At 41.8% G+C, this 23,584-nt stretch overlaps 1 protein-coding gene and 1 long non-coding RNA gene across 2 annotated transcripts in view; both read left to right on the top strand.

Annotated features, from left to right (window-relative positions):
• shisa4 (shisa family member 4) overlaps window positions 1-17,406 on the top strand; it is a 54,142-nt gene extending 36,736 nt beyond the window's left edge. Inside the window, exons 2-5 of the mRNA XM_028796431.2 lie at window positions 7,883-8,060; window positions 8,154-8,287; window positions 11,633-11,845; window positions 15,904-17,406. Of these exons, the coding sequence (XP_028652264.1) occupies window positions 7,883-8,060; window positions 8,154-8,287; window positions 11,633-11,845; window positions 15,904-15,944 (566 nt within the window). The 3' untranslated portion in view covers window positions 15,945-17,406. The remainder of the gene's footprint in view (window positions 1-7,882; window positions 8,061-8,153; window positions 8,288-11,632; window positions 11,846-15,903) is intronic.
• A 28-nt stretch (window positions 17,407-17,434) lies between these two features.
• On the top strand, window positions 17,435-23,328 carry LOC127527041 (uncharacterized). Its single transcript, XR_007934405.1, has 2 exons — window positions 17,435-18,200; window positions 19,945-23,328. It is a non-coding gene; the product is annotated as an uncharacterized LOC127527041 (long non-coding RNA).
• Window positions 23,329-23,584: the final 256 nt, after the last annotated feature.

Below are 23,584 nucleotides of genomic sequence, written 5' to 3'. Positions count from 1 at the left end.
TTTGGCCCATTCCTTTTTGCAGCACCTCTCAAGCTCCATCAGGTTGGATGGGAAGCGTCGGTGCACAGCCATTTTAAGATCTCTCCAGAGATGTTGAATTGGATTCAAGTCTGGGCTCTGGCTGGGCCACTCAAGGACATTCACAGAGTTGTCCTGAAGCCACTCCTTTGATATCTTGGCTGTGTGCTTAGGGTCGTTGTCCTGCTGAAAGATGAACCGTCACCCCAGTCTGAGGTCAAGAGCGCTCTGGAGCAGGTTTTCATCCAGGATGTCTCTGTACATTGCTGCAGTCATCTTTCCCTTTATCCTGACTAGTCTCCCAGTCCCTGCTGCTGAAAAACATCCCCACAGCATGATGCTGCCACCACCATGCTTCACTGTAGGGATGGTATTGGCCTGGTGATGAGCGGTGCCTGGTTTCCTCCAAACGTGATGCCTGACATTCACACCAAAGAGTTCAATCTTTGTCTCATCAGACCAGAGAATTTTCTTTCTCATGGTCTGAGAGTCCTTCATGTGCCTTTTGGCAAACTCCAGGTGGGCTGCCATGTGCCTTTTACTAAGGAGTGGCTTCCGTCTGGCCACTCTACCATACAGGCCTGATTGGTGGATTGCTGCAGAGATGGTTGTCCTTCTGGAAGGCTCTCCACAGACGACCTCTGGAGCTCTGACAGAGTGACCATCTGGTTCTTGGTCACCTCCCTGACTAAGGCCCTTCTCCCCCGATCGCTCAGTTTAGATGGCTGGCCAGCTCTAGGAAGAGTCCTGGTGGTTTCAAACTTCTTCCACTTACGGATGATGTAGGCCACTGTGCTCATTGGGACCTTCAAAGCAGCAGAAATGTTTCTGTAACCTTCCCCAGATTTGTGCCTTGAGACAATCATGTCTCGGCGGTCTACAGACAATTCCTTTGACTTTATGCTTGGTTTGTGCTCTGACATGAACTGTCAACTGTGGGACCTTATATAGACAGGTGTGTGCCTTTCCAAATCATGTCCAATCGACTGAATTTACCAAAGGTGGACTCCAATTAAGCTGCAGAAACATCTCAAGGATGATCAGGGGAAACAGGATGCACCTGAGCTCAATTTTGAGCTTCATGGCAAAGGCTGTGACTACTTATGTACATGTGCTTTCTCAATTTTTTTATTTTTAATAAATTTTCAAAAATCTCAAACATTTTTCACGTTGTCATTATGGAGTGTTGTGTGTAGAATTCTGAGGAAAAAAATGAATTTAATCCATTTTGGAATAAGGCTGTAACATAACAAAATGTGGAAAAAGTGATGCGCTGTGAATACTTTCTGGATGCACTGTACAATGTTTTAGTGATATCTCAGACCTGAATATTACTTTTAGTCTACAAGAATACATTTAAACATACAAAGACTCAGCACTTTTGACTACTGGCCATTTATCAGCCAAGAATACCTTCTTTACGTACTGTCCCTACTATTGAGTGGAGCTCCCACTCTCAGCCAAAATAAACCTCGCAGCACAGAGGTAGTGGCAAATCTCTGGCTGCACTAGGTGCTCAAAGAAGTCTAACTTATTACTTCAATCGCTCTACAGTATTTATTACAAGAATAATAATAATACCACTGGAGCAAAGAATAATAGAAAATAGGTACTGATAGGAAAGTCTGGATATATATAGTCTTTAGAAAAAGCTTACGAAAAAGTTGCAGAAGACAAGGATGAATGTCCCAGTGTGGCGTTTGATTTAGTAATCGACATTCATGAAAATGCTGTTAACTGACGATCGGAAGAAAACTGGTCATACGTGTCTTTGTTTTCTTTTCTGATGTCGCTTTTCCGTCGTCGCTGTTTCTCTTCTTCTTTGTTGCTTTCAAATGAGGCATATTTATTCTAAAGTTTCATGCCGTGGTTTCACAACACATGAATGTTCCATGCACCTGATTGGCTGGCTGTCAATATGATGGATAAATTTTGCTCAAACTCTTTAATCTATCTTTTCCCAGATAATAACGTTTTTTGATATTGCCTCATGTCCTCCTTTCCCAGGCTGTAAACCAAATTGTTGTCCCAGATGTCCATCCATAAAGTAATCAATAACCTGAGGCATGGCTCAATCTTCCATTCCCAGGCTGTAATACCAGCTGTGAACAACTGTTATAAAAGTGAGGTGTAAAGGAAGAGGATATGCCTTTTTATTATAATGCCTCCTACATTTGAATTCATCTTGTTGGGATTGAGCAAAATATAATAATAAAAATATAGAGAATAATTTGTAGATTTTATACACCATAACAAGTACATAGAAAAAAAAGTGTAACTTTGCTTCGTTGTGCTGACGTTATGGCCCGTTGCTTGGGGTTACATTCCCAGCCATTGCACTTTGTGACACCATAAAGGCAATGGTTCAAAAAGCCATAGTACATGTTTAAAGGTGTCCAAGATTGTGGATAATCACCAGAACATACAATACCTTCTTTAGTTTTTGATTTTTAGGGCTTGAAAAAGGGTTTGATGAAAGGACTTTTTGTGGGTTTTTAGTTAAGCAACAGTTAATGAACTACAAGTGTGTCTAGTGACTGGGCTTTACTGCCAGATCTTTAGTCTCCTTGGTTGTGCGCCATGCTTTTGTTTTTGTTCTCATTCCCCAGTCCCTGCCTCATAAATATTTTTTGCTGTTTGTCAGCATCAGCACCATTTCTGCCTGATTGTCTTACCATCTGCAGATGATGTGTGTTACTGGATTATCCCACATTTCTAGCAAAGTTCTTTCTACTGTCTTGTGCGTTTTTTAAAGTTTTATTTTTGGGGATTAGCCTGAATTAATTTTAGTCCAACCGTGTTAGCCAAACTAAGCCATGTACTTAAGCTCATAATGATTTAGGTAAGTAGTTAAACTAGTAGTATCTTAACTATTTCCACTGTTTTCTTTATTACTCCTAATGATTTAGGTAAGTAGTTAAACTAGTAGTATCTTAACTATTTCCACTGTTTTCTTTATTACTCCTTTTCACTTTTTTCTCCTGCTAGTGTTTACCTTCATTTGTGTAAGCCTCTTATTACTTGTAAGTATCTTTAGCTGCTAGAGGTGAGGCATCACAGAGCTAAGGGTTTAACAAATCGGGCATTTAGTCAGAATGGCTGCTGGCCAAATCCCAGCTTAGTCACCACGTTGCTGTGGTTTGTCCAAAGTATATCCCCTCACCTTTGCGTGTCCTTCAAATGCGGCACTGCAATCAAGTGAGTGAAGGATTTGAATCTTAACGTTGCGAGGTTCTGTCCTCCGTCAGTCTGTGCATCACTGATTGGCCCTCAGTCAAGTTACGTCACTTCAGTATTCTTGTGACCGTCAGTCACTTTCTAACCTTCTTAGTCTTGAACAGGGTCACGGGGGTCTGCTGGATACTATCTCAGCTGGCATAGGGCGCAAGGCGGGAACAAACCTTGGGTGGGGTGGCAGTCAATCGCATGGCAAATACACACATGTACCACACACTAGGGCCTGTTTAGGAAACACCAATCCACCTAACCTGCATGTTTTTGGACTGTGGGAGGAAACCAGAGCACAAGGGGGACACCCATGCAGACACGGGGAGAACTCCACACACAGGGAGGACCTGGGCTGAGAACCCAAGTCTCCTTACTGTGAGGCACCAGCACTTGTGATCGGGAGTCTTAACATATGAGAAAATCAATTTGTGTGCTCTTAGCTTTAGTTTCATGCACAAATCTTAGTACAGTATTTAATTATCAAGTCTATAACACCTCCCTCCGCATCTTGCAATTAATGTAGCATTATATTTTCCAATACTGTTTTAGTAATTAATATGAGCAATAAGAAGAAACTAGAATGTAATGCCTTTGGGGTTTGGGGTGCAAGACCCTTGAGAATGTGAAAATCCATGATAACGTTTTGGGCCCATTGATTACTGTATATTTTAAGTTTATTGCACTAATTACAATGCAAAAATTAGCAAAAAATGCTAGATAGAATGATCACTACGCAAGCAAATTACAGTTTATTATAATAAAGTTTTGTTTATGTATATTTATGGAAGTAAATGACAAAAACAGTGAACACTCATGACACGGTCCAGTTTCACCGATGCAGATGTTGGTGGTGTCACCAACTTCCTGAAAGTCATGTAATGTTTTGCCCTACCGTGATGCTGATGTATGTGAAGATTTGTAGAAGTGGAGAGTGCTCTTCACATGCAGATGTTTTCCAACCCAGATAAAATAACATAAACAAGTGGGCACAACGCAAAGAATATAAAAACAGAGAAAACTGTAATTTGATAGGTGTGCAGTGAAGCATTGAAACAAAAAGACACCACTGATTGTGATCCCGTCGGCATTTTATGACTCAATACTAGTGCCCTCGTATTGTTTCACCAAGCCACACTCGCAGCATCTGCCAAAGCTAACCAATGGTATTAGTAGTCTTGGAGTTGCTGGGATTTGTAGTCCATTTAAGTAGTGTTGCTACAGCGCCACCTGCGGTTTTCAACAGTAAGTCGCAAAATAATTTCCGCAAGGGCCAACCTGTACTCTCAAACTGACAAACTTGGTGCAGTAAAAAAATAAATAAAAGAACATTATAGCATAAGTCCTGCGGTGGGTTGGCACCCTGCCCAGGATTGTTTCCTGCCTTGTGCCCTGTGTTGGCTGGGATTGGCTCCAGCAGACCCCCGTGACCCTGTAGTTAGGATTCAGCGGGTTGGAAAATGGATGGATGGATTATAGCATAATATTCTCAAACTCGGTTAATTTCAGGGTCCCTGGGGACAGAGTCTATCCATGCAACATCAACATGTGCGACGATCAAAGAATAATATAACATTCTCAATAAATAGCAAAGGTCAACACAAGACTGCATCATTGATAAGACATTCAAAACTCAGGAAGGTTATACACGTTTACATAATGTTAATTATGGATAGTATAGATTGGCGAAATTCGCCAGAGCATTTTTCGCAGCAAATTTGTTGGGTTCACTGGTGACCTTCAATCGCCAGATTTTTTCCCTGAAAATTCAGCCTGTGGCTGTCATAGGCAAACTTTCTTTCCCCTGCACCCCATGATACTTTGCAAGGCCAGCATGACATCACAGAACTATAGCAGCCAATCACAACCCAATCTGCACTACCTGCATTATTTGCCGCACGCATGCACAGAACTTTCACGTACTCCACCTCGCCAGTTTACTGTGCAATCTTGCCTTGTTCATGCATTATTAATTACGGTGTATACACATGTGTGATGTCACTACCCCATTGGTACTTTAGATCAGTGCTCCGCAACCTTTTCTCACCTACGACACACCAAAGTTCTTCCTAGAATTCCGCGGCACATCAAAAGCTATAATATATAGCAGTGGCGTCGCTATAGCGGGGGGGGCGGGGGGGGGGGGGGGGTGTGGTTCGGCTCCGCTCCGAGCGCCAGCTATTTAGGGGCGTCCAAACTGCGGTACTTTCTTTTTTTTTTTGTTCCTTGAGGAGGCGCAAAAAAAAAAAATTTCTTTCAGCTTTGGGGCGTCAAATTTTTCACCGCCCCGGGCAACACGATCTCCAGCTACGCCACTGATATATAGATATGAATTTAATACACAAATATTACAATAAATTTTCATTTTTTATTATAAGTATACATTTATTATAAGTATACATACATAAAAACTATACTATATTAACTTTTATGCAATCTTAATAATTATTATAACATAATGACTGATTAATGTGATACCTGCGCTTGTTTCAATGAACACAAAAGTTTTATATTCGGCTCAATATTTGACAGCGCAACCCGAAGTTCTTGGTCAAGATCTTTTAAGCATGACCGCTTATCATTTTTAATTAACACAAGAGTTGTTTGTCTTTTTTGGCGTAACTGGGATGGTTTGAATTTAGCTGGCGATTTAGTTTACTGGGTGCCATTGCCTCGTTTGATAGCTGATCGCCGCAAATGATGCATTGTGGCTTTGGAGCCGTTTCGTCACCACACCACGAGAATCCATATCGAATGTAGTCTTCGTTGTACTTCCTTTTCACAATCTTCTTTGGGTTTTTTTTGCAACACTTGTGCTGGGTTCTTCATCATCTGTACGTGAAGACGAATCTTTTCCACGTAAAAATTTATCCATATTTAAAGGGGTATAAAACTAAATATGAATCACACGAAGAACGTTAACCATACACAATTCAGCAACACAACTAATAGTAATGAATGATAACTACTGTCGCAAGACGAGTGAATGCGACGTAGCACGACTAATACGTCAGCTTGAATTGAATCTAGGTGAGGGCACGGAGCGATCTGCCTATCAAAGCATACTACGGAGTTGTCTGGCGACTACGTAGGGCCTACGTCGTAGGCGACAGGCGATGGGATTTATTATTTCAGAGAAATGACACATAAAATTATGAAACCTTTAAAAGGCTATTTACGCGAATATTTCATTGCACGTATTCTCGTTACTGTGTTTCTAAGGAGGACCGTTGAAATATTATTTAGTTAGAAAATTGTCTTATTTGACCGCGTCACACCTGTATCGGCTCAAGGCACACCAGTGTGCCGCGGCACACCGGTTGCGGAGCACTGCTTTAGATAATATTACAAAAGGTAACTGCACACCATTGCACTCTAGCCACCCTTGTTAAAGAGTAAGCTCAGGAACATAAAGGTGGATGAGCCTATGGTGTCCTATATAATGGATCATCAGTTTGTCGCACCACAGTTTGTGAGGCTCAAAGACTGTGTGAGCAATACTGGATCACCACAATTGTCACTTTTTGTGTTCACCCCGAACATCTCAGGGCTATAAATATAACACCAGGTCATGTCACTTGCAAAAATTCTCTGATGATCCTTGAAGCTTGCCTACAGAGTTGTTAGTGGGTTAGCATCTGCCCGTATGGGGACACTGGTAAGGTGCTGTGCTCCTTCTCACCCACTCCGTGAACAATACTGGGTGATGCCACCTCTACACGATAACATATCTCAGTCCAGACACTTTTCATATGTGGCTCCTAGTTGATGGAAAGAGTTGCCCACCTCCATCTGAACTTCTGGCTCCCTCAGTGTGTTGAGGAACGGATTGTAAACCCTACTGTTCTGAGAATATCTGTCAGATTGTTAATGAATGTTTTTTGCATTATGGATATTTGTCATATTGTTAATCATTTTTGTTATTCTAACTTTATAGCTCTTCCCTTGTGGTGATCACCTTGTGTAACCTGTCCTGCTACTCTTGTTCAGAACAGTCCTTTGACTGATGTTACTGGGTTATGTTGCCCTCCTTTGGAAGTCACTTTAGATAAAAATGTCTGCCAAGCAAATAAATAATAAATGATTCTGCAACAGGGATTAGACAGAGGATAAGAGTTGGAGAGAACTTTGACAATTGTCTGCATCAGCAAAACCAACAAGCTACTTGTTGACGTTTACCACACCAAAAAATCTCTACATCCTATCACTATAGGTGGAGGTGCTGCACTGCTGCAAGTGCTTGGGGGTCCACATTGTTGACAGGCTGAACTGGTCTTTTAACACAGAGGAATAAGAGAAGAATAGTCCGAGCCAACTCTCTTTCTTAGGATACCGCGTTTCTTTAATGTGGGCATTGACATCCGTTACATATTCTACCACTCTGTGAAGGCCTGGTATGTTTTCTGCTCTGTAGAACGCAAGTTTATGAAAGTCCCACTGATTCAGCAAGCTAATTAGGAAGGCATGATGACTATGATTATGGTTATTATGGGGTTATGGGATGCCCTCTGAACTCACTGCAGATAGTAGTGGAGGAGAGTAAACGTTTATGACTATGCAAGGTTAGCAAGCATCCTTGTAAATTAATCAGTGGCTAAAATTTATAAACCATGTCCTTTTGTCTTTGTCACATCCCCAGCTTCTGCAAATGAAGACTGCCTGTGGTATGTGGATAGAAATGGCACTTGGCACAGTGGCAGAGACTGCCCTCTGCTCTCCTTCTGCTGTGGGAACTGCTACCATCGCTACTGCTGTCTGGATACGTACCGCTTGTTTACTGAAAGGCAGCAGAAGCACTGCATGGTGATGCAGATGAGGTGAGCATATCAATGTTCATGAGTGCGTTACCACTTCTGCCCCACTTCTGAGACTATATACTAACAAACACTTGGGCATTCTTTCTTCTTCAGTCCCACCATGATTGCTGGCATCGCCTCATCCATATTGCTGTTTATAGCCATTGTTGCCACTGTGCTCTGCTGCTTCATGTGCTCCTGTTGTTACCTGTACCAGCGGCGGCAGCAAAGGAGAACACCCTATGAAGGTAGGGGCCTCACAAATGAATTTAAAAATTTTTCTTTTGTTTCCTTTCATGTATAGCATCCTTCATAACTGATTGGTCCAACAGACAACAAAAGGCAAACCAATGGTTGACAAAACCAGTCCACAGTCACAGTCCAACAATCCAAAGCCAGAAATGGTAGCAAAATAGTCAGAGGTGTGGGATGGTGGTCCCACCACTGTATTTTCAGGGGGGTCCCATCTTCCTTAGACTCAACGTTAAGAGAAAAAGATACATAAAACAAAAAACTAATCAATACATAATCAACATAATATGAAAGATAAAGCAATAAAACATAATAAGGAAGTGCTAGATAGCAAGGAATTAATAAAAGATAATTAAGTAATATAAGGTAATAATACCTATTGAAACATAAAATATAAACAGAAAAACACAAAAAGAAATCAGGAAATATTATTTATCTATATATGTAAAATACAAAGGGGTTGTCTGTCTGTCATGCAAAAATTCATAAACTCATGAGCCTTTTTCTTGATGTCAATAGACAGTTTATGCCATGCTATGCGTAACAGTACCCATGAAATGGATATGCAGATGACCTCAGCCACAAAATTGGACTTTGGTTCTTTGTCACGACAGGCAACAATGCGGATTCGCTTTTCATGGCAGGCAGCAACACGGACGTGCCATTGTTGACATCCTTCTTATGGAGTGCACCAACGTGGAAGATCTGCGCATGGCAAGCAGGGATGTGGGTGCGCACCATGGTTGACAGGACAAGAACTGCGGGGTGCACTGCATTGCACATTGCATAGGCTGACTGTTCTTTTAGCACCAGTAGTACACTTGAACACAACAGAAATAGTCAGTCGAGCCTGTGACATGTCTGCGGTGACATCGAATGGCATTGAAGGAGTGTCTCTAGAAAGGCAATAAAAACGGTACATGGAAAGAAAAGGCAGCTGAGCCAGGAATGAAACCCAGAACTTAGCATGACACTCTACTGATTTGTCTTATAATCACCAGAAGTGGTTACAAGTTGTTAACCTTTAATATTAGGAATGGGTGTGGGCAGCATGGTGGCACAGTGGTTAGCCTGGCACTTCTGTGTTCACACATGCTGTGTTTGAATCTTAGGTTTGACTTTAGCAGTATGGACTCTGCACATTTTCTTAGTGCCTGCATAGGTTTTCCTCCCACGTGGCACTTTTAAACTGGCCCCTTGTGCATTAGTGGGCCCTACAATGGATTGCCCAGAGCCAGTTCCTTCCTTGCACCCAGTGATGTCTGAATAGGCACCACCCCCTTAAGCCTGAATTGGATTAAGTAAGTTTGAGAATGTGATGTTATTAGGAATGAACATAAATATACTGCAATCTGTATGACATTTTAGTGTAGTGGACACCTGATAAGGACTGTACGCTGATTTCAACCCAGAACGCTGATAAAATCTCTTGCTACTCTGTAATACTTTCAAACGCCAGATTTTCACAAAATGTAACAATTTCAGCATGAAATCGCAACACAGTCTGCCTCAGTACAAATATGTACTGACTTCAGAGTGAAATCTGGAAAATTTTTATAAGGAAGGACTGGGAGAAAAGGCAAGAACAAAAAATACAGCAGAGCGAGCTCAGACCCATCGGTCAAAGATAAAACCAAAAATGCTAACCCAAAATTCAAAGTGAAAGAACATAGCGAAAAGTCTCTAAAAAATCACAAATGAAAACCATCCATCCATTTTCCAACCCGCTGAATCCAAACACAGGGGTCTGCTGAAGCCAATCCCAGCCAACATAGGGCGCAAGGCAGGAACCAATCCCAGGCAGGGTGCCAACCCACCACAGGACACACACAAACACACCCACACACTAGGGACAATTTAGAATCACCAATCCACCTAACCTGCATGTCTTTGGACTATGGGAGGAACCCCAGGCAGAAACGGGGAGAACATGCAAACTCCACACAGGGAGGACCTGGGAAGCGAACCCAGGTCTCCTAACTGCGAGGCAGCAGCACTACCACTGTGCCACCGTGCCGCCAAATGAAAGCCAGGAGTTTTCAAATAAATTTAATCTCAGATAAACTAAAGCTGTGAGAAGCGACCCTTATATAGCCATGCCGATGATGACATCTTTGCACTGTCTTAGTGCATTGTGGGATGTGTTAACCATTTTAACAAGCAATGCGAAATCCTCAAAATGGAGGCACCGATTGGAAAAACAAAGTGACGCTGAAAATAATGTTAAAAAATAAATAATATCTGCAAATAAAAAAGATGCAACAAATAAATTCTCGGGTAAGAAAACCCTAGAAAATATTTAAATCTTATTTTAAAAGCTTCAAGAAAGCCCAAGTAAATTTAAATATAAACATGAATTACACTTACAAACTTCACATTTACACTGTGGTAAATATTAGTGACCAGCTACCTGTTGCCAGCCACAAACCCACAACACCTGGATTACAAAGACACTCAGAAGCAGCTCCTTATATCCCGTTAGCTGATGGGAGAACTGTGGTCCGTCTGGACTGATGTGATTCCATGACAAAGCACTTGGCGTAGTCGGCAGCATTTTCACGGTGGATGGGTGGAGTGTAGTGGTGTTGCTGCACTAAAACCGGAGAGTGACAGCTGAGCTGACATCATTTGCAGTGCTTAATGGCAGCACCAATGCACACAAGATTAGCTCACAGCACAAAAGGGTCTGCTTCTTAAGGCCTTTGTAATCCAGATGTTGCATGTTCTTGTATGGATACCAGATGTTACCATAGTGCAACACGATGTGATTCAGCGACAAATTCAGTGGCAATATATACATTTTATCAGTTTTTCTTGGGATGTATAATATAGTAACTAACTTGCTACAACAAAAAAAGTAAGGATAATGCTAAGAAAGTATTTGTTGTAGCAATTATTCAAATCACTCAATGTTCATTCATCCACTTTTTTGTTTTGTTTCTTATCCTGATTTAGTTATAAAGGCAACAGTCTGAGCAGAGGAGACCACACATCACCAGTCCCTAGAGACTCTGCTCATGTACTCAGTAGTAGTTGTCACTACCCCAGTCTAAATCCTGTGCTTGGTCTCCCCCGGCTCAGTTCCAGTCGGGTTTGAGTCAGATGTGTCCCTTACATTCCACACAATTTGTGGACCATTTCTAGCATGGATGACTTCCTTTGTTTTTATTAAATGTTTCCGTTACCTTGTAGTTCACCATTTATTTTGCTCCATTGAACCGTATTCTTTCACACTTTGTAAGATGCCTTGAGATGATGTTTCTTTGGATTGGTGCTCCGAGGCTGATTGACTGTCTCTGTCGTTGATGTTCCCATAGTGAATGTCTTTGTTTTCTATGCAGGACCAGGTCAGAACATCCAGATGTCCGGCTATCCCGTAGACCCATCATACGCACCTCAAGGCAAAGTACCAGACTACCAGTACCCAGGATATCCAGCAGGACAGTACTATCAACCTCCCATGGCTCAGCCATACCCACCTGTAATGCCCCCACATTATCCTGCTGCAGGGCCTCCATTTTTTCAACCACCAATGGACCCAGCATATGCCCAAGGTAAGATCTCTGTTCAGCCTAGAGAGGAATGCTGGTATGCCTAACTTAAACTTTTTAGTAATGTTCTGATATGAACATTTTTTGCTGGTTATTTCTGGCAATTTCTTAATGGTGTGAGAAAGAATGGACTGCCTGCCAACTTAAGAATTTCCAAGACTGCTCAAGGTGGAGGAGTAAAATCTTGGAGGCAACTGACTCACTTGAGCAAACCCAGACAAAAGCGATTAAACAAATTAGTCAGTGGTGTTTACACGCCTATTGTTTAATTTATAAATAGAAAGTCTTACTAGGTAATTGGCAGGTTCTGTTTAGTTGGCATGGTGGTAAAGCAGGTAGCATTGTCAGCTCAAATTGTCTGGGTATAAAAATTCATAAAGGAACAGTCATGTAATCATATACTCCTTTCATAGATGACACCCATGTAGTTCAATTTTATTTCCCTTGTGTAATCACGCTCGTTTTTTCCCTTCCCAGTTGGCATTGGTGGGGGAACTGGGGATGAAGCAAGCATGATTAGGAACAGGATTAAAAAAAATACAGCGTGGCGCTGTCCATCCCTTCAATGGAGGAGAGGAGAGCGGGGGGATTATAACATCGGCAAGTCACTAGCTGAAAGAGTGAAGCAAGCAATATGATACAGTGACATCTCGCGTGAAAATCTGAGAGGCACAAGTACAGTGTAACAATTGCTCCTCGGGACACTATTAAATATTGCCGGTATACTCTAAGTTGAAATTGAAAGGGTGCTGCTGAGAAAGCTAACATAGGGAGGAGAAGGCAGTACACGGCCTGCGAGTATAGTAATTGAACCTCATGATGCTTGAACTGTAAAACTGTACGCTGCGATGCTTCAAAATTATATTAAGCAACTTCGAATTTTTAGTGAAAGATGTCGTTCTCAATAAAGTCAAATCTTTGCTCACAATCTTGACTCAAGCTTGGTGTGAAACATGTTACATAAGCATTATATTTGTTGCCATTTACACAAATGACAGTACAAATGACCAATCATAGACAACTATACAGCATTAGAATCCTCTGATTGTGGGTTCGCTTCCCAGTTCCTCCCTGTGTGGATAGCACTTTGAGTACTGAGAAAAGCGCTATATAAATGTAATGTATTATTATTATTATTATTGAACCACAACTGTCTAGTGGTAATGAGCCTTTCACTGTATGTGGCTCAATGTACAGTTAGGTCCATAAATATTTGGACAGAGACAACTTTTTTCTGATTTTGGTTCTGTACATTACCACAATTAATTTTAAATGAAACAACTCCGATGCAGTTGAAGTGCAGACCTTCAGCTTTAATTCAGTGGGGTGAACAAAACGATTGCATAAAAATGTGAGGCAACTAATGCATTTTTTGAACATAATCCCTTCATTTCAGGGGCTCAAAAGTAATTGGACAATTGACTTAAAGGCTATTTCATGGACAGGTGTGGGCAAGTCCGTCGTTATGTCATTATCAATTAAGCAGATCAAAGGCCTGGAGTTGATTTGAGGTGTGGTGCTTGCATGTGGAAGATTTTGCTGTGAACAGACAACATGCGGTCAAAGGAGCTCTCCATGCAGGTGAAAGAAGCCATCCTTAAGCTGCGAAAACAGAAAAAACCCATCCGAGAAATTGCTCCAATATTACGAGTGGCAAAATCTACAGTTTGGTACATCCTGGGAAAGAAAGCAAGCACTGGTGAACTCAGCAACGCAAAAAGACCTGGACGTCCACGGAAGACAACAGTGGTGGATGATCGCAGAATCATTTCCATGGTGAAGAGAAACCCCTTCACAACAGCCAACCAAGTGAACAACACTCACCAGGGGGTCGGCGTATCGATATCCAAGTCTACCATAAAGAGAAGACTGCATGAAAGTAAATACAGAGGGTGCACTGCAAGGTGCAAGCCACTCATAAGCCTCAAGAATAGAAAGGCTAGATTGGACTTTGCTAAAGAACATCTAAAAATGCCAGCACAGTTCTGGAAAAACATTCTTTGGACAGATGAAACCAAGATCAACCTCTACAAGAATGATGGCAAGAAAAAAGTATGGAGAAGGCGTGGAACAGCTCATTATCCAAAGCATAGCACATCATCTGTAAAACACGGTGGAGGGAGGCAGTGTGGTGGCTGCCAGTGGCACTGGGACACTAGTGTTTATTGATGATGTGACACAGGACAGAAGCAGCCGAATGAATTCTGAGGTGTTCAGAGACATACTGTCTGCTCAAATCCAGCTAAATACAGCAGTCAAATTGATTGGATGGCGTTTCATGATACAGATGGACAATGACCCAAAACATATAGCCAAAGCAACCCAGGAGTTTATTAAAGCAAAGAAGTGGAAAATTCTTGAATGGCCAAGTCAGTCACCTGATCTTAACCCAACTGAGCAGGCATTTCACTTGTTGAAGACTAAACTTCAGACAGAAAGGCCCACAAACAAACAGCAACTGAAAGCCGCTGCAGTAAAGGCCTGGCAGAGCATTAAAAAGGAGGAAACCCAGCATCTGGTGATGTCCATGAGGTCAAGACTTCAGGCCGTCATTGACAGCAAAGGGTTTTCAACCAAATATTAGAAATTAACCTTTTATTTCCAGTTATTTAATTTGTCCAATTACTTTTGAGCCCCTGAAATGAAGGGATTGTGTTCAAAAAATGCTTTAGTTGCCTCACATTTTTATGCAATCGTTTTGTTCACCCCACTGAATTAAAGCTGAAAGTCTGCACTTCAACTGCATTGGAGTTGTTTCATTTAAAATTCATTGTGGTAATGTACAGAACCAAAATTAGAAAAAAGTTGTCTCTGTCCAAATATTTATGGACCTAACTGTAGGTGGGACGTTTGATGAAAGCTGACTAACTCAGCTCTACTGGACTGCCTGCATCGGGGTATGCAAGTGCAAATGCATACCGTATATGCTCCAATAGAGGCCCCCGGCGTTTATTTGCGAAACTAGCCTCGGCTCCCTGTGCTTAATAGAAACCGGCTGCTATTAGAGACCGGCCATTATTAACAAAAACCTTCAGAATGCAAAATTTTTTTCTCGCGTGTCAGTACAGGTAGGTATACAAAAATATCGACTAATATTACAAACCGCTACTTTATTTGAATTTCACATGCTACATAAGACAGTTAAAGATAAATGGCAATGTCTTTCTGTACCTTTCGTTGCTAGTCATTGTCCGAATCCGCAATGATGGCTTCGTTGTTGTCCAGTTCACTATCGTCTTCCTCTTCTTCCAGGTTTGTCACAACCATATTTTGGTCAACCCGGCACGAAAATGAAGCAGTTTTAGAAACCGGTATATCTGTATTTCTTATATATGCAACCTGCTGACATGCACATGTATTACACACGTCTATAAATGTAGAGAAAAGCCAAGCAAAATGACACCTTTTATTGGCTAACTAAAATGATTACAATATGCAAGCTTTCGAGGCAACTCAGGCCCCTTCTTCAGGCAAGATCTGAAGAAGGGGCCTGAGTTGCCTCGAAAGCTTGCATATTGTAATCTTTCTAGTTAGCCAATAAAAGGTGTCATTTTGCTTGGCTTTTCTCTACATTCATAATGGCTAACACGGTACAACATCCTAGTACTACACGTCTATAAAGGTACAGACGCTTACAATGTACGCTAGTAGGCAAATATCAAAGACCCGGCTACTGTTAGAGACCGGCTACTATTTGGCCGCATCTCCTCTGAAGCCCAGCGCTTATTAGAGACCGGCGACAATAAGAGACTCTGCGTTTATTGGAGCATATACGGTATTTTAATAGTGAAAGACAGTGGACGACATGGAAACTTATGATTTACTTGAAAGTAGACACTGTTGGGTATGTAATATTACTATTATTGCTTTTGATTGACTTACTGATTAGTTTACTGCAATGTACACAAACAACTTATTTTGCCGGTGGGACACCTCATACATAAGTTATTTTTAAAGGGACCTGTGGCATAGCAATTTTAGTTCAGGTATGCCTGATAGCAAAAATAAATGTGCTGTCATCAGCCCTGTACTCACCATGAACGTCTTCTGTCTTTTCACAGCTCCACCTCCCTATGGACAAGTGCATAGTGGCCCACCGTAAGAGACTGCACGGCTTCCTGGGTACTCTCCTGATGCTGGGTTGCTAATGGGATGCTACGTTTCCCAGATGGACCGGGGATTTTCTGTTACTCTCTTATTATTGCTTTATTGAATTTCTTTCTCTTAAACTATCACACTAAACCTATTTTCCTTTTCTTTCTTCAACAACTGCATGAAGTCCATTGTGACCGTTTGCCGTTGCATGCACTGTGCCCACAATGCCTATCAAGTTTGATTATTACAAGGAGGGGACTTGAAAGGGGGAGTGCGTTCATATTATAAAACATGTGAAACACTGGGGGGTCATTTGCTAGTCTTTGTTTTACTTGGAGAGCGATGCAGGGGAATGTATTTTAGCTAATGGCCCTTTTGTCCCACCTTTTCTATCACACTACCACGGCTTCACCACCTGTTTTCTGTTGTATTTTGTACCACCATTGCTTTTAAGGACGCTCTTGATTGAAGTTCTGTTGAGAAACCAGTGTAGCCTGGTTTCAAAAACAGTCGGACTGGAAATGAAATGACATTATGCACCCCAAACCACACAAACTTCTGGCTCACTATGCAAACTAAACTTGTCATTTTAACTTGATTTTTTGAAGTAACTTTTCCAGTTGTGTTGTGCAGTGTATATACTGTGAATTGATTTGAGTGTTCAGCTATTTAAATTAAGGTCACTTCGCTAGTAGTTAGTCATTGCTTCTGTAATTTGATTGGCTAAGAGTCCTTCTTTTCCCATTTTTTTTTTTTAACAAATGGCACCAAAGAATATTAGGGTTCTTCAAACCATGCAGACCATTCATAATATAATAATTCATATGCATCATGATAAATAAATTTATTTTTTGCTTACAACGTTGCTAGAAACCATGTACTTGAATAACTGGGCTCAGAAACTGAATCATTGAATTTATATTGTTATTATGTGCAGTACTTGAACAGATTAATTTATTACTATTATTGATTTTTAAGCTCGGGCTTTGCCGTCCTTTCACCAGCACCTGATAAGCTGTACTTTGGTAATTTTCCTTGAATCATGTATTTGAGACGTTTGTCACAGCTGAGTGTATAATTCTCAGAAATCAAGTAGCACTTGCAGATCACCACATAACAAGTGTTTAAAAGTAGTTTACATTTTGGGGGCAACGTGAGGGGCTCAGAGCGGCTGCTTTATGGATTCAAACTCAGGGGTTTTGAATCCAAAACCCAGTTGTCGTCTATCTGTGGAGTTTGCAACTTCTCCCTAAGTCTTTGTAGATTTCTCTTGGTTACTCCATTTTGACTCCCACATCCCAAAGACGTACGTTTTGGGTAATTTGGAGAATCGAGATGAGCATGAGTGAGTGGGCCTTGCGATAAGATGGCACCCCTTTCAGGACTGGTGGTTTCCTTGCACACATTGCTGCCATGATAGCCTCCAGCAAATGTCAGTTAAATGGAATTAAGTATATTATGTTGTACCAGTTTACTTTTATTTTCAAACCGCAACAGGTGGGCTCTTCTTCATCCTCACGTTGGCTTTGCATTGAGAATTAACACTGGTCTACCTCTAAAGACAATTCCTACACAGTGAGGATGGTTTTCATTGACCGCTTTTGAATGTTCTGCTTATTAAGAGATGAACTCTTTGGTAATAATTGAGGTGCGTGTGGCAATTAAATGGCAGGTTATGATGAGTGCCAACCCCTTTTGGACCATTGCAACAAGCGACGGGAAAAAAAAATATGCAGACATTTCCAGGGCAGCATGGTGGCGCAATGGGTAGCGCTGTTGCCTCACAGTTAGGAGACCTGAGGTTCACTTCCCGGGTCCTCCCTGTGTGGAGTTTGCATGTTCTCCCCGTGTCTGCATGGGTTTCATCCCACAGTCCAAAGACATGCAGATTAGGTGCATTGGCGATTCTAAATTGTCCCTAGTGTGTGTGTGTGTGTGTGTGTGTGTATGTGCCCTGCGGTGGGCTGGCGCCCTGCCTGGGGTTTGTTTCCTGCTTTGCACCCTGTACTGGCTGGGATTGGCTCCAGTAGACCCCCTGTGACCCTGTAGTTAGGATATGGCGGGTTGGACAATGACTGGCTGACATTTCCTTTTTTGATTATTCTGGCAGTGAAGTGCACCCCCAAACCCCCCCAAAGTGTTAAACTTGGCTCAGAGTTGAGTGGGGTCTGCTTAACCCTTTAAACTCGTTGTCGTTTTTGTCTGTTTTCTGCTACTTTGATTTATCTGACTATAACTTTGTCATCCTTCACTCATTATTCATGTTCTACCCCTCGAAATAACAGTCGCACATTTCTCTTTCAGAGTTTTTAGTTTTGTTATACTCATATGTTACAGCAGAAGCTTCTTCTTCTTTCGGCTGCTGCCGTTAGGGGGTCGCCACAGCAGACTATCTTTTTCCATATCTTCCTGTCCTCTGCATCTTGCTTTATTGTCGTATGTTACAGCAGAATAAGTTGCAAAATTCAGTATCGTTCTTACAAAAAAAACAGCATTTTCAACGTTTCCTTATTTCCATAGGTGTTGGATTAAGCCGCTGGACACTCTAAAAATGTCAGCGAATGTGTCAGAAATATCCACAAATAATATGTCCAGTTTTACTGTTTTCAGGCAATACCAAAAAGCAGGGTTCTTTTTCTCCTCTTTTAATGTTTTCGAACAAGTGTCCATAGCATACATATCCATTATTGAAGAGCCCTGGCCTATGCGTCGTTCTGAAGGGCAAAATATATACACTGCTGGTCAAAGGTTTTAGAACACCTCAGTTTTTTCAGTTTTTATGGAAGTGGATGCAGTTTAATGTCTTGATGTTTCATGAAATCAAAGCATAGAATAAATAAACAAATAAATCAAGGAATCATTAAATGTACAAATTTATATTCAAATTGTTGATTCATCAAAGTAACCGGCACCTTTTACTGATAAAACAGCCAAACTGTGGTAATAACCCTTTTGATTCAGAATGTCAGTCACTCTGTGCCAGTCACCAACTCTGGCTTCACCAAAAGAACCCGAGACCACCACACTTACTTCCTCCTCCATGTTTGACAGTTGCTGTCACACACTGAAGAGCCGTCCTTTCACCAACTTGATGGCGTACAAACACCCTGCGTGATGAACCCAAGATTTCAAATTTTGATTCATCGCTCCATAATAATAATAATAATACATTTTATTTATATAGCGCCTTTCCCATGCTCAAGGCACTTACAGAATATAAGAAACACTTCCATAAGACTTCCTTCCAGTCCGCAGTAGTCCACCGCTGGTATTTCAAAGCCCTATTTTGTCATTTAATGAGTGCCACTCGCCCTGTCAGACCCACAGCAAAAAGTCTCCTCTTCACAGTACAAACTGACAGTTGATTTTTGCGACCTGCACTGTTAAGCTGTACTTGAAGCTGCTGTTGTGCTGTGGGGCACCCATCATGCAAGCTGGTGACCCTCAGAAACTTGTCTTCTTATTGGCTTGTGACTTTGAGTCTGTCAGATCTCCTCCTATCAGAGTTTCTGCCAGTTTTCAATTGCCTTTGGATTGTGTAGGACACCGCTGGACTCACTGACACTTTGATTTTTATTTATTTTTTAATTTTTTTTGTGGTTTCTCTAAATGAAAGGCCTACACTTCTAAGAGTAATAATAATAATTCTTTGCATTTATATAGCGCTTTTCTCACTACTCAAAGCGCTCAGCAATTGCAGGTTAAGGGCCTTGCTCAAGGGCACAACAGAGCAGAGTCCCTATTGGCATTTACGGGATTCGAACTGGCAACCTTCTGATTGCCAGTGCAGATCCCTAGCTTCAGGGCCAAGTAATAATGCTTGGTCTCATTTCATTTGTTAATTTCTGTCCTCATGTCATTATCACTTTAATATTGTCCAAGCAGTACTTCAGAGGGTGTAGTAAAACAGTAGTCTGTCCCAACTCTGCATTAAGAAACACAGAGGGGTTTTAAGTAATCAGCAGAAGTTGGGACACCTGTGCAAATTGTTTGCTTCAGCTTTCAAGGCTTCATTTATTTGAAAGGCCCACTTTTAATATTATGAATTTTCTGGGGTTTTTTTTCCAGTTTTTGTTAACCTAAACTTTAAATTTAAACCTCGGACAGTTTACTGCTTACCTTTCATTTTAAGTTATTCAGTGCATTTCAACAGATTCAATTTGAAGAAAATCTGAGGTGTTCTGAATCATTTGACCAGAAGTGTGTAGTTGGTAAAGAAATTATACTGTTTATCCGAATTACAACATCAATAGTTGTTAAGATTCAAAAACGTCTTAACAAAAAAAATAATAATAAATGTGGCGGAGTGGTGGCTCTGAGGCTAGAGATCTGCACTGGCAATTGGATAGATAGATAGATAGATAGATAGATAGATAGATAGATAGATAGATAGATAGATAGATAGATAGATAGATAGATAGATAGATAGATAGATACTTTACTAATCCCAAGGGGAAATTCACATACTCCAGCAGCAGCATACTGATACAAAAAACAATATTGAATTAAAGATTGATAATAATGCAGGAAAAAACAGACAATAACTTTGTATAATGTTAACGTTTACCCCCCCGGGTGGAATTGAAGAGTCGCATAGTGTGGGGGAGGAACGATCTCCTCAGTCTGTCAGTGGAGCAGGACGGTGACAGCAGTCTGTCGCTGAAGCTGCTCTTCTGTCTGGAGATGATCCTGTTTAGTGGATGCAGTGGATTCTCCATAATTGATAGGAGCCTGCTCAGCGCCCGTCGCTCTGCCACGGATGTCAAGCTGTCCAGCTCCATGCCTACAATAGAGCCCGCCTTCCTCACCAGTTTGTCCAGGCGTGAGGCGTCCTTCTTCTTTATGCTGCCTCCCCAGCACACCACTGCGTAGAAGAGGGCGCTCGCCACAACCGTCTGATAGAACATCTGCAGCATCTTATTGCAGATGTTGAAGGACGCCAGCCTTCTAAGGAAGTATAGTCGTCTCTGTCCTCTCTTACACAGAGCATCAGTATTGGCAGTCCAATCCAATTTATCATCCAGCTGCACTCCCAGGTATTTATAGGTCTGCACCCTCTGCACACAGTCACCTCTGATGATCACGGGGTCCATGAGGGGCCTGGGCCTCCTAAAATCCACCACCAGCTCCTTGGTTTTGCTGGTGTTCAGGTGTAGGTGGTTTGAGTCGCACCATTTAACAAAGTCATTGATGAGGTTCCTATACTCCTCCTCCTGCCCACTCCTGATGCAGCCCACGATAGCAGTGTCGTCAGCGAACTTTTGCACGTGGCAGGACTCTGAGTTATATTGGAAGTCCGATGTATATAGGCTGAACAGGACCGGAGATAGTACAGCCCCCTGCGGCGCTCCTGTGTTGCTGACCACAATGTCAGACCTGCAGTTCCCGAGACGCACATACTGAGGTCTGTCTGTAAGATAGTCCACGATCCATGCCACCAGGTATGAATCTACTCCCATCTCTGTCAGCTTGTCCCTAAGGAGCAGAGGTTGAATTGTGTTGAAGGCGCTAGAGAAGTCTAGAAACATAATTTTGACAGCACCACTGCCTCTGTCCAAGTGGGAGAGGGATCGATGTAGCATGTAGATGATGGCATCCTCTGCTCCCACCTTCTCCTGATATGCAAACTGCAGAGGGTCGAGGGCGTGTTGAACCTGTGGCCTCAGGTGGTGAAGCAGCAGCCTCTCCATGGTCTTCATCACATGTGACGTCAGCGCAACAGGCTGGAAGTCATTCAGCTCACTAGGACGTGATACCTTTGGGACTGGGGTGATGCAAGATGTTTTCCAAAGCCTCGGGACTCAGGTTGCCGGTTCGAATCCCGTTAATGCCAATAGGGACTCTGCTTGAGCAAGGCACTTAACCTGCAATTGCTGAGCGCTTTGAGTAGTGAGAAAAGCACTATATAAATGCAAAGAATTATTATTATTATTATTAAAGTATAAAAAGTGAAAAACATAGAAAGTAGAATGTAGTGTCATTTGAAAGTTGAATGACCCCTCTCATTTAGTAGATAATGGTCACTCCGTCAAATTGTACACAGTTGAATCAATAGAGTGTTGTACCGTGTTAGCCATAGATTGATACAGGAGAAAGTAGGATGAAATGACACCTTTTATTGGCTAACTAAATAAATTACAAATGCAAACTTTCGAGGCGGCTAAGGCACCTTGTGGACTCAGCACACAGCCTTGTGGAGATCCTGTGCCGAGCAGAAAGGAAGAGGAGTGATGAAGGCCGAGTTTAAGCCTTTGTGGACGATTTGTTAGAAAGTCCTTTATCCCGGTGCAGGTAGAGGAGGGAAGGCCTAAGCCTGTCAGCTTGCTTACCAATATGTCCAGGATTATTGTATTAAATGCTGAACTGCCGGCTATGAAGAGCAGCCGTTGGTCTGCATGGCTCAGCTCAGTATGTAGAGTGGTAGGAATGGCATCTTCTGTGGACCTTTTTGATCTGCATACAGGCTGATGCTGGTCGAAAGTGGATGTGACTGTGCAGCAAAGCATGAGGGGAACAGCGTCATCGAGTTCACAGATGACACCACTTTGATTGGCTTCATCAGCGACCATGATACACCTTGCCTGATGAAGGGTCCTTAGCTGCCTCAAAAGCTTGCATGTGTAATCTATTTAGTTAGCCAATAAAAGGTGTAATTTCACCCTACTTTCTACAGTTGAATCAGGACGTTGAAGAAAGCTATGGGTTAGAGGCAGGTGTTGCTGTGTACGGCAGGTCATCCATTTTTGAAGCAAGAAAGAAAACCACTGCAGCATGGTGTTGTGGTATGTAATATTGCATTTTCACAGCAAAACACTATATAACAATGAGGAAATTAATGACATTTGTTTTACTGCATTAAATCATTATTATTTGGTCCCACCGGCGGGTTCAAAACAATGGGGCTGAATTTAAAGGATTAACACACAACCTCAGTTCATCCATACATTGTGCATCAACAAAAGTCCTTCCTCCAGAATTTCAGGGTCAATCAGGTACTAATAAAGAAAGCTTTATTAAATTAACATGCAAACCATAGCAGGCTGCTCCATCACCGGGAATTGAAATGTATTTCTGTGACGTACATGTTCTGTTCTTAGTAGATTCAAAGCGTGCTCTTCGGGAACAGCAGTCATAAAGGCAACAACCGTATTACCAGTCTGTTAGCTGGCAGCAGGCAAGTGGAATTGATTGTGTAATTGACACACCAGAAGGGCGACTCATGAAGCCATTGGTGCGTATTGATTTGTGAAGCGCAGCAGAGGCAACCATACTTTAGGAAAACAGTCTGGGATAAACTAAAAGAAAGGGGGAAAGAAAAGGATCAAAGACGGACATGTACATTAATTAGAATTACTCGTTTATGTGTGCTTTATGCTTTATTTATTTTATTTTTAACAAAACCCAGTATTAAACTGTAAAACTAAAGAGGTTGTTTAAATAAAGGTTCTTGGAAGAACATAATGTGCTGTGGTCTTCTTCTTCTTCCTCTTCTTCTTCTTCTAATTGAGTGAATTGCACAAAGTTATTTTTTGTATTCTTGTCGCTTAGGCGTTTCTTTCGTTTGTGATTTTTCAAGCCGTCGTGTACATGATAACCACTGCAGACTGAGTTATATCTCTGCGTCCTCCGTGAGAAATAGAGCATCCA

This window comes from Erpetoichthys calabaricus, chromosome 3 (assembly GCF_900747795.2).
Source record: "Erpetoichthys calabaricus chromosome 3, fErpCal1.3, whole genome shotgun sequence".
NCBI classification, from domain to species: Eukaryota; Metazoa; Chordata; class Cladistia; order Polypteriformes; family Polypteridae; genus Erpetoichthys; species Erpetoichthys calabaricus.
Note: the sequence above shows the minus strand (reverse complement) of the source record. Positions and strands in the feature narration are given on the sequence as shown.